Source organism: Hibiscus syriacus, unplaced genomic scaffold, assembly GCF_006381635.1.
Source record: "Hibiscus syriacus cultivar Baekdansim isolate YM2019G1 unplaced genomic scaffold, ASM638163v2 tig00110646_pilon, whole genome shotgun sequence".
Classification (NCBI taxonomy): Eukaryota; Viridiplantae; Streptophyta; class Magnoliopsida; order Malvales; family Malvaceae; genus Hibiscus; species Hibiscus syriacus.
In genome coordinates, this window is record NW_024062810.1 from 462,897 (window position 1) to 481,610 (window position 18,714).

General features: G+C 28.0%; 1 protein-coding gene across 1 annotated transcript; it reads right to left on the reverse strand.

Annotated features, from left to right (window-relative positions):
- Positions 1-5,791: 5,791 nt before the first annotated feature.
- LOC120136987 (pentatricopeptide repeat-containing protein At1g20300, mitochondrial-like) lies at positions 5,792-6,982 on the reverse strand. The gene has a single exon (XM_039152884.1). The coding sequence runs from the start codon at positions 6,484-6,486 to the stop codon at positions 5,959-5,961; it is 528 nt and encodes a 175-aa protein (XP_039008815.1). The 5' UTR covers positions 6,487-6,982; the 3' UTR covers positions 5,792-5,958.
- Between the last annotated feature and the right edge of the window lie 11,732 nt (positions 6,983-18,714).

Consider the following 18,714-nt stretch of genomic DNA (forward strand, 5'->3'; position numbering starts at 1 on the left):
AGCGCTCGAAGATCAATCGAGTTAACAACACAGAGAAAAAAGAAGAAATATAGAAAAACACACAAAAAGAAAGAGAAAAATAGAAGAAAAAGAAAAAAAAGAGAAAAAAGAAGAAATAATAAAATAGACAAATCCAACACTTCAAGACGAGTGACTCAAATCAATTCACCCGAAGATCATGAAACACCAAGGGAAAATAAGAAGAGAATAAAGAACGCACGAGCATATTCAAGTCAAGTAAGACAAGATTGAAGACATCAGAATGAATTGATCCTTGGTTCAATAACCCTTAAACACGTGTTTGGGCCTATTTATCCTTTTATTTCATAACCGTGAGCCTTAGCCTACGTTACATGCCTGAAAAGTCCCTTCTAATCATACATAGATTTCTGAGTGGAGAGACTATCTTCAGATTTCATTCCGCCCCTCAGGGTTAATTTTATTTGCAAAAAAAATAGTTTTCTAAAATCTTTAATGCATGATAGGGAAAAATAATAAAAGGAGGGTTCAAGACGTAAAATTTTAGATTACGTCTTGAAATCAAAGGAGATTTCGAGTTGAAAACCTGAAAAGGCAGCTCGAATGCAAAGATTGTCAACCACTACATAGAAGACGATCTTATATATTTTGATAAAGCGTTGCACAGTCCAAAGGCGCTCACAAAGGCTAAGAACCAGTGAACATTTCAATAAGAGAATCATGACGGTTGCTTCATCAGATCAATGAACACATCAGAATCAAAAACGCAAGAAGCAACCTGAAACACATTACCTCCCCAAATTAACCTGAAACACATTACCTACCCAAGTCAGCCTAAGCTTTATATCAACATTAATCTTTACACTTTGCAAATGTATATAATTTTTGAAGGATTAAAAGAAAATTTGACTTATTTGATATTCAATGAACTCTTGTTTTACAATTTGTTTTGATTGTGAGCCTAAAGAAAATAACAACATTTTTAAATTTATCCATCAATTTTTTTCACATTTCTAAAATAAAATAAGAGAAACATTTTCAAACAGGACAATCTCAAGTGAAAAAGGTCATTGAAGCTTATGATCAGGCTTATTATGCCTTTATCGAAGAAAAAAGCAAATAATTCCATAACAATGAAGCATTTCTTAAAAACAAATAATCTGAGAGATCAGAAGGACTGAAGGACTGAACTTCTAATAATTCATTGTGACGTTGTCAAGAAGCAGATGATACCTTAGTTGAAGAAGACACATATCTCAGCTAATTACAAAGGTTCAAGACATTTCTGTTACAAGAATTGATCATTTCTTAAGTTTTCATCTGATTGTGGCATCATGAAGAGAGGCCTTTAAATTATTCGATAACATTTCTGTTGATGGCATATGATTGCTAGTTAGCGACACCAGAGTGAGACCATTCGAGATTAAGATCTTGGCACAAAGAGAGCCATGAGTACCCACATGGGGGCATTACTAAAGCCAGATCTCGCTGAGATAACAAGATTCAAATCAAACAGACATGGTGAATGAGTCTAACCGTTTGGAATGCCAAGGGAAGAATATGAAGACACAAAGAGTTTACCTCGAAACGTTTCGAATAGAACCATTGAATTAGAGCCAAAAGAGGTATTGAGACCACATATTGAATTCATGAGAGTACTTCAAAGACTGTAACGAAGAAACCAAAGATAGAGGATAGAAAATACATGATTGCACAAGATAATTAGATTTCTCTTCGGAAGATGCAAGCTTAAGCTGATAAGTTGCCATTGAGGAAGACTCCATACAAGAGAGATCAAGTGAAGGAGGATCGAGATCTTCACTTTGGAGCGAGAAGATGAATAATTAACATTTCTGCATACAAGAAATTCATACAATATATTTAGATTCATTTAAGTGCATTTATACATACATACATACATACATGCATGCATAATTCTTACAGATTTTCCAAGGAAATAAGAGAAAGAGAAGAAAAATCAGAATTCAAGCCTCAAATGGAGGGAATTACATTAATAATGGAAGAAACTCAGGAATTGAGGAACTCAATACATAGAACAATAATCATTTTTAAAGTGGGGCATGTTACCCAGGTCACTTCAATGCGAATGAACAGTGTTGTTTCCAAGATGGGCCCAACAAAGACAAAAACTCAGCAATTTGCTACATTAAGGAATTCAAATAGCCAATAAAGATTTCATTTCACGACTTCAGCAGAGAATTAATCCATATTTTTCGCCATTGAAATACATGGATCTCAATAAAATTCGAGGACCTTTGGGTATATACCTTCTGGTACTTCAAACACAATTATTACTGACACATGGTAATCTTTTGTAGGTTTAAAACTCTTCAAAGGAAGGGTAAACCAATCAACATTTCCAATGAGAGTTTATAATGAGAAGAACTTATCCGATGAGGGAGAAGAAGTTCATAATGAGAAGAACTCGTTCAACCTTAGCTCGATTCATCGCATATGGAGTTGAATCAGAAACACCTCACTCGAGGGATCAATATTTCCAGTGGAAAGTTCATAATGAGAAGAACTCATCCGAAAAAGGGAGAAAAAGTTCATAATGAGAAGAACTTGCTCTACCTATCACTTGATTCACGGCATTTCGAATCAGTGATGCCTCGCTTAAGGGAATGACATTTCAGATGGAGAGTTCATAATGAGAAGAACTAATCCAATGAGGGAGAAGAAGTTCATAATGAGAAGAACTTGTTCAACCTTAGCTCGATTCACCGCATATGGAGTTGAATCAGCAACACCTTACTCGAGGGATCAACATTTCCAGTGGAAAGTTCATAATGAGAAGAACTCATCTGACAAAGGGGGAAGAAGTTCATAATGAGAAGAGCTTGTTCGACCTATCACTTAATTCACGACATTTTGAATCAGTGACGCCTCACTTGAGGGAATGACATTTCAGATGGAGAGTTCATAATGAGAAGAACTCATCTGACAGATGGAGAATAAGTTCATAATGAGAAGAGCTTGTTCGACCTATTGCTCGATTCACAACAATTCGAGTCAGTAACACCTTGCTTGAGGGATTAACTTTTCTAGTGGAGAGTTCGTAATGAGAATAACTCATCCGATAAAGGAGAAGAAGTTTATAATAAGAATAACTTGTTAAACCTTAGCTTTTTCTATCATAGAATGAGGTGGACCAATATTTCAATAAAAGGGTTTATAATGAGAAGAACCAATCCAACGAGCGAGAAGAAGTTCATAATGAGAAGAACTTGTTCAACTTTGTTCGATGTCATCACAGAAGAAGGTAAATCAACATTTCCAGTGGAAAGTTCATAATGAGAAGAATTCATCCGATAAGGGAGAAAAAGTTCATAATAAGAAGAACTTGTTCAACCTTGGTGATTCCATCACAGAAGGAAGTGGATTGACATCCCCAGCGAAGAGTTCATAATGAGAATAACTCGCCCGATCAGAAGAAATTGGAGTTCAAGGTTTTAGCAATTTAGGCTAGATAAAAAATGGTGCTTACTATCTTTGCTCTATTCCTGTTTCACAACAACGAATAAAGAGGGGAAGCTGTAAACACCATTTTTCCCATTTCTATTTTATTTTATTATGTAAAAAACAATATTAAAATGTAGTGGTTAGGGTTATTAATACCCCAACCAACCCTTGTAACATCAGACTCCTCTATCCCCGAAATTAGGGAATGAAAAGATATCTTCTTTGACTTTGTGCTTGCTCTCCATTTTGCTTTCTTTCTTCTTTGTTATTTCTAGTTTTTTCTTTTTTCCTTCATCGGGATCTTTGCTTCGTAGTTCGAGTGTTCGACGTTGAGTAGACAAGAGTGGTGGCGACGTTGGGGCTCATTTTTTAGCCCTCTCGGATGCCGAATGGGGAGGAGAAAGGGAAAAGAAAGAACGAGAGAGTGTGAGGTTAGGAGGGGGAAGTCTCGGCCTTTTAAGAGTTGGACGGTTCTTCTCCGTTCATGGCCGAGGTCACCGGTGGTTTAGGGTGGTTTCCGTCCCGGTTTTCAGCTTGGGAGGGCCGGCGGGCGATGGCCGTATGAGATGTTTGAAGCTTTAATAAGCTTCCTGCAATTTACGTAAACATGGGGGGTGATATTTTGTGTGTATAGAAAATGGGTAAATTTAGCTCTTTTTTGCTTTGTGTTTCAGGGTCAAATCGCAGTCCATATCCTCCAGTTTCAGCATGTTTTACTTTTTGGTCACTATATGGGTAAAATCATCTTTAAGCTCCTCATATTTTAGCTTATTTTTCATTTTGGCCATGTACTTTGTTATTTATTTCGAATATACATATTGATTTTATTAACTTTCGAATTCAGTCGTTGTTTTTTATGTTTATTCATTTTAGTCACTGTTTGGATTTTGTTTCCTATGTTATTATGATGTGGATGTAATATTTATAATTTATTCATTTTAGTCACTTTTTTATTTCTCATTTGGCATATAATTTGTAATATTCTATTTTAGATTCTAGTTGTGGTGTAATGTATTATACATTATATTTGGCTTGTAAAATTTGTAGTATGTATTTTAAGTGATGCATATGTTTTATATTTTATTAGTTATAATTTAGGTGAATGTACAATTTTATGTTTTTTTAACTTAAGTACTTTAATTTCTTTATTTACATTTGTAATGTTCATTTTTGTATTTATTATTTAATTTTATTATTTAGAACTTTAATTTTTGTAATGTTCATTTTAGTAATTATATTTTGTTTTCTTATTTAACGTAATATTTATGCTTTAAAGTATGCACTTGTTAATTTAGTCCAATTTCATTTCCAGCATTGAATATCATTTAATTTTTTTCTTTGCTTTAATTTCCATTTATTTGTTCCTAATTAGTATTTTTAATTTTTAGCTTTTGCCATGTAAATTTGTTTGTACATCTAGATCTAAACATTTCGAATATATTTGGAAGCCTCATAAGCATAATTCAACTGATTTCATAATTAAATTAAAGGTATTATTTATTTATTTTAAAAAATATTAAGAAATGACCGTCTTAAAGTAACTAGATGTCATGTTTTGATATTTTAAAATAAATAAATACCCTACTAGATTAAAGAGAAAAGGAAATGTTCTTTTATTTAAACTTATCGAGATAATTCGCCTAATTTTATTAGGGATTATGCTTGATATTTTTAAATAATTGAACATCTCTTATCTTTTTTAATTAAATGTGTTATTTGGATTAATTGGCTTAAATTTTCATTTTATCGAATCAAATTATTTTAATCTCGGATTCTTGGGGGAAATTATTATATTTTTTTATTTCAGTCGGAAAGAGAAATATTCGTCCAAAAGTATTTTAAGGATTATTTTCTCTTCGATTGAAAATATGGAAATATTTTCTATTTCCCCTTATAATTTCTCGTTAAATACAAATTTCATGGTTGAATTTTGAATAATAGAATCGTAACTTAAATTTGTATTCGAATTCTTAGATTTCCACTAGTAGAGACAATTTATAATCGATAGGAACCAATTTTGGGCGTTGTGGGGGTGCTTATCATTTCCCACACGTAATCGATCCCCAAATCTCTTTTTTTATTTAAAAAAAATATTTTAAAATGATGTTTTTCTTAAAAATCTTTTTAAAAAATTTTTTTAGGTATTTGACCTACATAACCTAAAAGGTCGATGTCGACTCTAAAACATTTCAAAACCTTTTCAAAAGAAAACCCCCAAGTCGTGCGAAATTTTTCCCGTCCGGGCAAAAAACGGTTACGACAACATCCTTAACTTATCGATACACTTAAAAATGGTATTGAAAGTAGACGAATTCAATGCACACCCTTTCTTTAGCATCAAATTAAGCACTTTAACAACCTCATCAAGATTATCATCCCTACAATGACTCTCTATGAGAAAGTTATAAGTTACCGTATCAACAATACAACCGAGTCTTTTCATCAGATTGTAAACCTGCAAAACCTTCTCGGTGCGATCGACCTTGACATGAACCCTCATAAAATATTAAAAGTAATCGCATTTGGCTCACAACCTACATTGACCATCTCAGCAAAAACATCATAAGCACGAGTAATTTGGCCACATCTACACAATGCATCAATCACAATAGTATAGCTATACGCATTAGGCTTAATCCCTGCCATTTTCATTTCTTTAAATACCCTTTCGGCCTCTGAAATATTACGAGCCGTACACCAGCCGTTAAACAAGTTGGTGTACATAATCACATCAGGTTCAAACTTGTCCTTCAATTTATGGAAAAAAGTTTGAGCTTCATCGGCCCTTCTTTTTCTGCATAAAATACTAATCAAAACCGAAAACGCGATCTTATCAGGACAACACCCGTAATCCTCCATGCGATTAAACGCGTCCACAACCTCTGCAGCCAATCCGACCTTCGCGTAACGCCTGATTAGAATCGCGAAGGTTTCAAGTGAGACGCTGACGCTATTGGCTTTCATCTGATCGATGAAATGCCAAGCCAAGTCGAAATGCCTCAACTTTCCAGCAAGGTCGATCATTTCGTTGTACGGGTCGGGAGTTTGAACAAAATCGGATCGGGTGGTGGCCCAATTAAAGAAAGACAATGTTTGGAGGAAAGGTATGCCATGGCGAACTCCACAACACCTGTCGATGACGTAGCGTACGACGAAGGGGAGATAGGATGGACAGTGGAGATGTTGGAGAAGTCGAGGGATAGAGAAGGGATGATGAAGCTTGGGGTTGGTGGTGTCGAGTTTGGATCCGGGTTGGGTTTTTGCGGTGGTGCTATTTGATTAAGGAACGAAATTGTTCGGCGATACGGGTTTCCCCGGGTGAAAGGGCGGCGGCTAGGGGCTTTTCGATCGTATCAGTGCCGCCGGTTTCAACTTCTTTTTTGGGGGTTAGCCATGAAGAAGAGTAAATTTGAAGAATCGCATAGAGAAAGAGGATGGAAAGCCTCCAAATCTTGGCTTGGTTAAAGCCATGGAAATTGCTTTTGCGGCTTGAAAATGAGGGTAGATTGAGATTTTGAGTGCAGAGTGCTTGCTGCTGCTGCAACTCAACATTAACGCTGCAAGCCAAGCCAACAACAACCCTAGGTACTTCGGCTCCTTTCCGGGCTAATTCTGGTTAATGGATTTTTGCCCAACAATGCCATGCAGGCTTCTTTGGGCCATTATTGACTAATGAATTATTATTTGTCAAATGTTCTGTTAGTCATTATACCATGCAAACGTTATGATTTAATCACTATACTCTAATTCTGATCTTCATCCAAATAAAACCTTATCAAATAAAAATTAAATTTTTATGTATTTAATATTTTTATATCTCTTAAAATTTTACAAGTTATCTAAATTTCATAAGTTTATTTCTCAATTTTAGTCTTTACTTGTGTAGTTGTGTACAAGGCCATATTTTAAAAGTGGGTAAAATATGCTTTATGATCTTCGTAATTTTGGCCCGTTTACTTTAGGAAACGTTTGGTTCACGGAATGTAAGATTATCTTTGGGAATAACATTACTGGAATGTAACTTTACTATGGGAATATTGTATTACCTTGTTTGGTATGATTAGCAGGAATGTAAGATTATAGTGTTTGGTTGGAGGAATATAAGATTACTTGGATGCATATTTTACCAAATAATCCTTGTGATATATATTTTTTAAATTAAACTTTAATATTAATTTATAAATATTTGAATAAAATTCATAAAAATATTTTAATCGTTATATATCTAACTTTTGAGGACAAATTACATTTAACATATAATTAATATAATTAGTATATTAAATTTATATTTTTAAATAAAGTTCATAAGTATAATATTTGTTTATATAAAATATAATATAATATACAAAATAATATTTTGGTAGTCAAATATTATTATAAATAATTACATTTTTACAATAATATTATTTTTTTCATCTCATAAAATTATAAATAACAAAATATTGAATATTAAAAATATAAACTATTTTAAATTCTCAAAATTATTAATATTTTAGTAAATCAAACTCTTTGTATATTATTATTTTTATAATTTTGGGTAAAGTATAAAAAATAAGAATTTAGAAGGATCATTATAAAAAGAATTCATTAGTCCAAGGGTATTTTTGTCTAAAGTGGTGGGAATGTAAGATTACTTAAGAATTTGGAGGTAATAACAGTCCCACCATTTTAACCAAAAAATGCTACTATTGGGAAAAGAGTATTCCCGATAATGTAAGATTCCGTGAACCCAACGTGGGAATATAATTCTGGAAAAAAAAAACATTCCCCTTAGTAATGTAAGATACAGCGAACCAAACACACCCTGGTAGTTTAAAAATGCAAATCACATCCTTAATCCCATTTAAAAATAGTTGTTAGCTTCATTGACATGGTATTTTAAAACTAAAAAGTTACCCACTTGACATAAGGCTGTAAAATCATGTAATCGGAAAGGTTTCAGTCAGATCTTGGCAGGTTGGGTAGAATTGGGTATAAGTCAATTTGATAGTTTGACTCAGATTAAGTCGGGTTCAGGTCAAGTCATTTTCAGTTCGGATCGATGTCAGTTTAAGTCAAAACAGTTCAGGTCTGAAGCAGATAAAAACCAGGTTAATTCAGGTTCAAATGGACTTTAGTCGATCTCGTTCATATAGGGTCACATCATTGACAGATAAATTCAGGTCGGATGTTTACCGGATACAGATTGAGTTCAGGTCGGGTTGTTTTTATTTTTAGATTAATTATTTTGTCATTTTTCGTGCTTGTTGAATTCCAAGTTGTAATTGTATATGATTTCGAGTAAATTACAAAAAAATCATGGACAATTTTGTAAAAAATATAAATTTAAGGACAAAATTAAAGAAATGTAAAATTACAAATAAAATTTTAAAATATAAATTAAACAACACACATAGGTAAGGGACCAAATCGAAATAAATTTAAAATGTGAGGTTTAAATTAATATAAAAAGGACTAAATTATACTCATTTAAAAAGTTATGGGCCAGTTACAAAAATATAAATAACAACTAACAATTGGTCAAATGAAGATGCAAATATAAATTTAAGGACTAAATTGAATACATATAAAAGTGAAAGACTCAAAATTGAAATAAATTAAAAAACAAAAAAGATGAAATCGAAATAAATGCAAAATATGAAGAAATAATTAAAAATATAATAAATTGCATTCATTTAAAAAATTAAAAAATATATATATATATAATATAAGTTTATATATAAACTATATAATTATTATAAGCTATATATATAAATTATGTTTATATGAACTATATATATAAACTATATATGTATAAACTATAATTTATATATATATATATATATATATATATATTATTCAAAGTGAGTGGTGGGAGAAAATTTTTAAAAGAAAGATTTTTTTGTGTGAAAAATTTTGATTTTATTTGGGAATTTAGAGGGAAATTGAGAAATTTAGAGGGAATAGAAAATTTTGGGAAGTTGGCACCAATGATAATGTCCAACAAGAAATTTTGGGTTAGTTAGGCTCATGCTCCTCCAACAATCATCATTTTTCCACTTGTATTTGATTTTTGATTTCTTTTATTTTAGTCATGGTTTAATTGTAAATATCTTCTTAAATTTTCAATTCGATGCAATTTAATCATGTATACATTCTAATTACTTTTAATTTTCTATATATATATATATATATATATATATGTATGTAGGTATATAAACTATATAAAATATATAAACTATATAGTTTATAAATTATAAATTATATTAATATAGTATATATATATATATATAAACACTATGCATAAACTATATAAAGTAATAAAGTATATAGTTTATAAAAACCATAAACCCTAAATCGTAAACCTTTAACTCTAAACCTAATCCCTTAACTATATATGTAACTTATAGTACATGTATGTATAAACTATGCATAGTATATATATAAAGTAAATTACTTATATAGTTTATAGAAATACTATGCATAAACTATATAAAGTAATAAAATATATAGTTTATAGAAATCCTAAACCCTAAATCATAAAATCAATACACATTAGATTAGGGTCTTTTTTTGTTTTTTGTTTTTATTTAGTAATGCACATATATTTGTAATAAAAGAGTGGGCTTATGTACTGGGCATATGTAAACTAATGTAAATGGACTAGCACTAATGCAAATGGACTTATTTTTTGGTTTTATTATTACTTATTCATAACAACAAAATAAATGGGCTATTAATGTGGATTAACCTAACATGCAACTAAAATACTAATTATGCAAATGAAATTAATGACATGTACTACTATTTATGAACCATATAATATGCAATGTGACATACTAATTATTTAACACCCAATGTAACATGCAATGCAACATGAATTAATAACATGCAATACCACATGAATTAGTAACATGCAATTATTATTTAATACACTATAATACATAATATATGCAACTATATAATATGCTTCTCCATATTCTTTTCATTGGAGCATTTTAGCAACATTTTAATTTTGGTCAAAATTGATCATGTTGATAAAAATCGTTAGTTGATGAACAATCAACTAAAATTGATGATGTGACATGTGTTACGTTAGTAATTGAATACATGTGAATATGTCATGTCAACAACATGAATTGACCGTTAATTAACTAACAGTTTCCATCCAATATAGTATGTTTAACAAAAAAATTAAAACATTTAAGATTAAAATACTCCAAAAATAAAATATAGGGTAAAATGACCATATGTATAAATTTTGAGAGAAAATTTTATCATTATACCTTAAAATATATCTCCTAGTTTTTCTAATAAATTAGAAATAATATACTCTTTTTATCCCATTAAATATGTTCTTATTGACTTTTTCCTATAAAAAATTTTCAACTTTGATTCAATATTATTTAAATTTTTTTTAGTAAAGTATGAAAAGTACATTTTAAAACTTTCAATTAAATGATTTTTAAATATATATTTTATAAAATTTATCACAAAATACATTACACTTTCAATTGTTCATCATTTTCCTAATTGATAAAATTATTAATGCACAATAATTTGGCTACGGACATGTCCATTGATTAGATTGAAAATACCACAATTCATCATTCTCTCTCCCCCAAAACTTTCTTGACTTTTCTGGCTCACATGTTCAAAATAAATAAATATATTATTTTTATCTAAAAAAATAGCTGTTCTTTTTTCCTATATATATAGGGTAAGGGGGAGGTAAGATAGTAGACTACCCCCAACATCAGGTTGAGAGTAGCTTCCGTAAGAGACCTCCGAATTATGAAATGCCCTCCGTGGACTCGATCCACGACCTCAAGATTAAGAACCTTGTGCTCTACCAACTGAGCTGGATGGTCATTTCACCAATCGGACGGCTTAGATGTTAAAAGCTTTTATTTCGGCTACGAACTCTCTCGATCTCCACCATCAGATTCAAGACACGTGTACGCTCCAGCTATGCTTTGACCGCGACTCACATCACTTGATTGTCCAATCCTCCGGTTTTGGGAACTTATCATGCCCAACACTCGCGAAACTTCCACGTCGATTTATCTTCCACGCGGCATGTGCACGGGATGATCTGGTTGCTTTTAACGATCATAACAGCGCAACACTGTGAGCTGTGATGCACCGCCGGGTCCCACGTATAAGTAAAATGGAGGAGGAGATCTTACCTATGAAAGAGAGTGGTCTGTAGAAGAAGAAGTGAGATTTATATCGTAAACATAATTTTATAACCGTGTAAAATCGATCTTATATGCACACTAACTTATGCAAAAAATGAAACTATATGATGTAATGTATTTAATACCTAAATTATACTATATATATATTATGTTCACATTATTTATTATATTTTATACTATAATATGAAATGTCACGTGCGTGTCAGCACTCATATAAAATAGGTGATAACATTTTATGTGGTGAAAAAATTTAAGAACTTATTGAAATTTTCAAATTGCATCAACGATCTCATGATATCTTTCAAATTATCATTATTAATTAAATTTATCTTTTATATTTATATTTTAGAGAATTAATCACGTTCAATATCAATATTCATTTATTATCAAATTAATTATCATTTCATTTCTAAAATTATTTGTATTAATAATGTAAAATGCTAATATAAATTACATAATAAATACTTACATTATTAATATTATTTTTTCTTTAAATAAATTAAACTATATAATTTACATAAATTAAACTATATTAATTTATATTTAATCATTGTTCAATGCCAATATTTTTATTAATCATTTCTTATATAATTTTCATTTAAATAATTTTATTAAATAATTTTATATAATAGATATATTTATTAATTTAATTATCATAATAAATATTTTATTATAACATTTAAAAATTAATCATATTAATTTTTTAGTTATATCATAAACTCAAAAACTCATAATTTTATTAAAATCTTATAATTTCGTCAATGATAATATATAAGTTAGGTAAATGTTAAGTCAGGTAAATATTATATTATGTTAATAACAAGTCTGATCATTTACAGGTCTAGTTCATCACAGGTCATGTTGAAAACAGGTCAGATAATACCAGTTATTTACTATGTCAATCTCGGGTTTGGGTTCATATTAGTCGGATGCAGGTCTGGTTCGGGTATCATTTTTTTGGTTCAATTCAGGTTCAGGTCATTCTCAGGTCGGGTTCAGATCCACAATTTCTAAGTCCAACTTGGATTCAGGTAACACTAGTTCCGACTCGAGTCGGTTTTGAATCGCTACAGCGCATGTTAAAAACAGTTTTGACTCGAGTCAGTTTCAGACAATTCTACAGGTCGGGCTAGCTTTTTACCGCCCTAACTTGACATCTGTTAATAAAAAAATGACGTACTATACATTTACAAAAAGAGATTTAAATCTCAAAGTACTGGCTTGTCTTATACTTTAGAATTAAGGCTGTAAAATCAGGTAATCGAATATGTTTCAGTCGGATCTTGGCAGGTCAGGTAAAATCGGGTACAAGTCAAGTCAGGTCAATTTGATGGTTTGACTCGGATCAGGTCGGGTAATGTCAAATTAGTTCGGGTCATTTTCAGGTTGATTTGACACCAGATCCAGATCGGGTTCAAGTCAAGTCATTTTCGGTTCAGATCGATGTCAGTTCAAGTCCAAAGCAGATAAAGACCAAGTTAATTCAGGTTTAGGTGGACTTCAGTCGGATCTCGTTCAGATCGGGCCACATCATTGATAGATAAAATTCAGGTCGAATGTTTACCGGATATGGATTGAGTTCAGGTTGGGTCGTTTTTATTTTTGGATTAATTATTTTGTCATTTTTCATGATTGTTGAATTGCAAGTTGTAATTGTTAAATTACAAAAAAATCATGGATCAATTTTGTAAAAAATATAAATTTAAGGACAAAATTGAAGAAATGTAAAAGTACAAATAAAATTTTAAAATATAAATTAAACAACACACATAGGTATGGGACCAAATCAAAATAAATTAAAAATGTGAGGTTTAAATTAATATAAAAAATGACTAAATTATAACCATTTAAAAAGTTATGGGTCAGTTACAAAAATATAAATAACAACTAACAATGGGTTAAATGAAGATGCAAATACAAATTTAAGGACTAAATTGAATACATATAAAAGTGAAAGACTAAAATTAAAATAAATTAAAAAATACAAAAGGATGAAATCGAAATAAATGCAAAATGTGAAGAAATAAAAAAATATAGTAAATTGCATTCATTTAAAAAATTAGAAAATATATAATATATATATATATATATATATAATATAAGTTTATATATAAACTATATATATAAACTATAAAATTATTATAAGCTATATATATAAATTATATTTATATCAACTATATATATAAACTATATATGTAAACTATAAAAAGTATATAGTTTATAAACTATAATTTATATTAATATAGTGTGTATATATATTATTCAAAGTGAGTGGTGGAAGAAAACTTTTTTAAAAAAAAGATTTTGTGTGAAATTTTTTGATTTTATTTGGAATTTAGAGGAAAATGGGAAAATTTAGAGGGAATAGAAAAATTTAGGAAGTTGGCGCCAACGATAGTGTCCAACTAGATATTTTGGGTTAATTAGGCTCATGCTCCTCCAACAATCATCATTTTTCCACTTGTATTTGAGTTTTGATTTCTTTCATTTTAGTCATGGTTTAATTGTAAATATCTTCTTGAATTTTCAATTCGATGCAATTTAATCATGTATACATTCTAATTACTTTTAATTTTCTATATATATATGTATATGTATGTATATAAACTATATATGTATAAACTATATAAACTATATAGTTTATAAATTATAATTTATATTAATATAGTATATATATGTATGTATAACTAATATAAGTAATCTATAGATTATATATATATATATAGTTTATAAAAACACTATACATAAACTATATAAAGTAATAAAGTATATAGTTTATAGAAATCCTAAACCCTAACCCCTGAATTATATATGCAACTTATAGTACATGTATGTATAATATATATATAAGCTATATATATATATATATATAACCTATATATATATAACCTATATAAAGTAAATTACTTATATAGTTTATAGAAACACTATGTCTAAGCTATATAAAGTAATAAAGTATATAATTTATAAAACCCTAAATCATAAACCCTAAATACTAAACATGAAACCCTAAACTATATATATATATATATATAGACACAGTTGATAATTCATATATAGTTTATATAAACAATAGTTTATATAAATTATATATATATATGTAACATTAACCTATAGTCTATAAACAATAGTTAATATATGTAACCTATAGTATATGTATACATGTAAACTATATATGTAACTTATAGTACATGTGTGTATAAAATATGTATAGTATATATAACCTATAGTATATGTATATATACAATCTATTTATATGTTATATAAACTATATATGTAACATATAGTTTATAAACAATAGTTTATATTAGTGTACTATATAGTTTATACTTTATAACCTTTAGTATATAATTTATAAACTATAGTTTATATTAATGTACTATATAGTATATATTAATGTTAATTATATTAACTATAATTTATATTGATATAGTATATAGTTTATAAACTACACTATATAATTTATAAAATATAGTTTATATTAATATTAATTTCATAGACTATATTTTATATTAATATTAATTACAAATTATAAACTATAAGTTATATTAATATAAGTTAATACTAATATTAATATTAATATTAATTATATTAACATTAATTATAATATATAATTTATATTAATATTAATTATAAATAGTTTATTAATATATAGAGATGAAATTGAAATAATTTAAAATATTTGGAGAAGACACAATCTTGGCCCTTGGATCTATTTTTTGATCCAATGGCTTAGATTGCTTTGTGCTTCTTAGCCATGAATCGATGATGTGGCAGCATGAGAGCCATTGGATCAAGATTTCCATCCAAGGGTCCTCATCAATTTGTACTTGTTTCACTTGGATTGAAGCTTTCATGACATTTGGATCAAGGCTTATCAAGAGTTGGGATTTACTTGAGCTTTTAGACATGGATAAGTGATGTAAGCTCCCTTGAAAGTTGAGCCATTTAATGCATTGTTTAAATTTAAAAGTCAAAGCCAAAATTTCCCTCCTACACCACAAAATCGGTGGCACACATTAGATTAGGGTTTTTTTTTTTTTTTTATTTAATAATACATATATATTTGTAATAAAAGAGTGAGATTATGTATTGAGCATATGTAAACTAATGTAAATAGACTAGCACTAATGCAAATGAACTTATTTTTGGGTTTTATTATTACTTATTCATAACAACAAAATAAATGGGCATTTTAATGTGAATTAACCTAACATGTAACTAAAATACTAATTATGCAAATGAAATTAATATGACATGTACTACTATTTATGAACCATATAATATGCAATGTGACTTATTAATTATTTAATACCTAATTAATCATGTTTTATATAATTTACATTTAAATAATTTAAATAATTTTATTAAATAATTTTATATAGTAAGTCTATTTATTAATTTAATTATCATAATAAATATTTTATTATAACATTTAAAAATTAATCATATTAATTTTTTAGTTATATCATAAACTCAAAAACTCATAATTTTATTAAAATCTTATGATTTCGTCAATGATAATATATAAGCCAGGTAAATGTCAAGTCTGGTAAATATCAGATCGGGTCAATAACAAGTCGGATCATTTACAGGTCAGGTTAGAAACAGTCAGATTAAAAACAGGTCGGGTAATACCAGTTATTTATCAGGTCAATCTCGGGTTCGAGTATCATTTTTTCGGTTTAATTCAGGTTGTTCTCAAGTCGGGTGCAAGTCGGGTTGAAATCCACAATTTCCAAGTCTAACTCGAATTCAGGTAAACATCAGTTCCGACTCGAGTTGGTTTCGGATCGCTATAGCGGATGTTAAAAATAATTTTGACTCGAGCCGGTTTCAGTCAGTTTTACAGGTCGGTCAGTTTTTTACATCCATATTTAGAATACACTACACATATCCCATTAAATTATATAAACAATTTGATTAGTTATGTTTTTAAAATTAAAAAATGAATATTATATTTTTAAAATTATTATAATTTTTTAATTAAAATTTAATAAATTATAAAATAATTATTGAATCAATTGAAATATTATAAATTAGTTTTTAAATGTATTAGAATTTATCATTATTTTATAACATATCATTTTATAAAAATTTATAAATTTAATGATCATTTATATTTTTTTAAAACTATAGTGACTGGAAAAGATTATTTTGATTTTTATTTATTAGATATTTATATATTTATCGTATATTTTTTTGGATGATTCTTTCACGCTTGACGAATAATGACGAAGATCATTAACGGTGAACATTATTAATTTAATTTATAAAATTTAAAATTATAAAGTACTTAACGTATAATTATAAATTAGTAAAAAATCTAAATCCTAAATTATTTAGGGTAAATTACACATTTAGTACCTAAAGTTTTACTTTTGATATATTTTAGCACCTGAACTTTCATTTTTTACAAAATCATACCTACAGTTTAGTTTTTGCAAAACTTACCGGCATAATGTGATAATTTTTATTATTTTTTAAATTAACATATCAACAATCAAATAATATATTTTTATTACTTTTATTCGGCTAATAAAACCAAAAAATTTGTCCACAATCAAGGAACTGAACCTGTGCTATCCAAGAAAGTTAATAAAGGATTAGCCATTAAGCTAAGCAAATTAATAGTCAATAAATCACCACAACCTATATTTAATTATTTTCCATTACCATCCCAAACAAGAAAGTTTTAATTAAATACTAAATTATTTAAAAATACAAAACATTTTTCATTATAAACCATATTACTTAAATAAAAATTAAATTATTTTAACTTTATTTTAGAATAAAATAATTAAATATATGTTTTTGAAAAATCAATATTAAAATATTTTAAAAATTAAATTTAAAATATTTATTTATGACTGTATAATATAAATATAAATTAAATAAATATTAAAAAATTATTTTTATCATAAATAATTTAAAATTTTATATTTATTTAAATAATTTTAAATTAATAGATGATTTATTAAGTTCAAAAATAGCTTTTATTTTAATGATTTAATATTTTATATAGTTTATACTAAAAAATGTTTTATATTTTTAAATAAATTTAATATTTGATTAAAAAATTATATAAATTAAATATAAAATTGATCTTATATAATTAATTTTATAAACTAGCTTAATTATATGTACTCTATTTTTTCTTGGGGAGAAGTACTAAGTTTGAGTCTTAATTTTAATTAAAATATCTTATTTTATATTGGTAATCAAGTATAAATTAAATATATTTTGTGGTGAGCAACAATTACCTTTCTTAGCTATTAGTCCAGCCTTTTCCTTTCCTCAAAGAGGGCGTGGGTTCATATGTTAATTCTATTTCAATAGAGAAATGACACATATCATCATTCTATTGATTGAATAAAAATAATAAAAAATATTATTTGATTGTTGACCTGATAATTTAAAAAATAATAAAAAATATTATATTATGTCACGTCAGTCATGTCATTAAGTTTTTAACGAGTATTTAAATAAAAACTAAACGTTAGGTATGATTTTCTAAAAATTTAAAGTTTAAGTACTAAAATGTACAAAAAGTGAAACTTTATGTACTAAATGCATAGTTTATCCTATAAAAATAATGTAATTAATATTTTATTTTAAATAATTTACGTTTAAATTTTTAACTAATTTATAATTACACTTTGAGTATTTTATAATTTTAAAATTTTATAAATGAAATTAATAATACTTATCGTTAGTGATATTCATCGATACTCATCGAGTGTTATATAATTTTTTTTTATTTTTACTTAAATCTCTCTTAACTAAATTCTTATTTATTTTATATTTGATTTACCGTCAAATATTTATTTTCATTACGTGGCTGTTAAATGAGTATTGTTTTTTTTTTCAAATTAAAGTATAAGCCAAGAGCATAACAGTTTTATTTTAAAGGTGTTTTAAATTCCTAAAAATGAAAATAGAGGGACTGGATTATCAAAGTACAAAACATACAGGGGCCTAAACATATATTAACCTTACAAAGTACTAGTAGGCAGTAGCTTGCTTAAATGGGCGTCCCAATGTCAGTTAGTCATTAAATAGTTTCATTTTT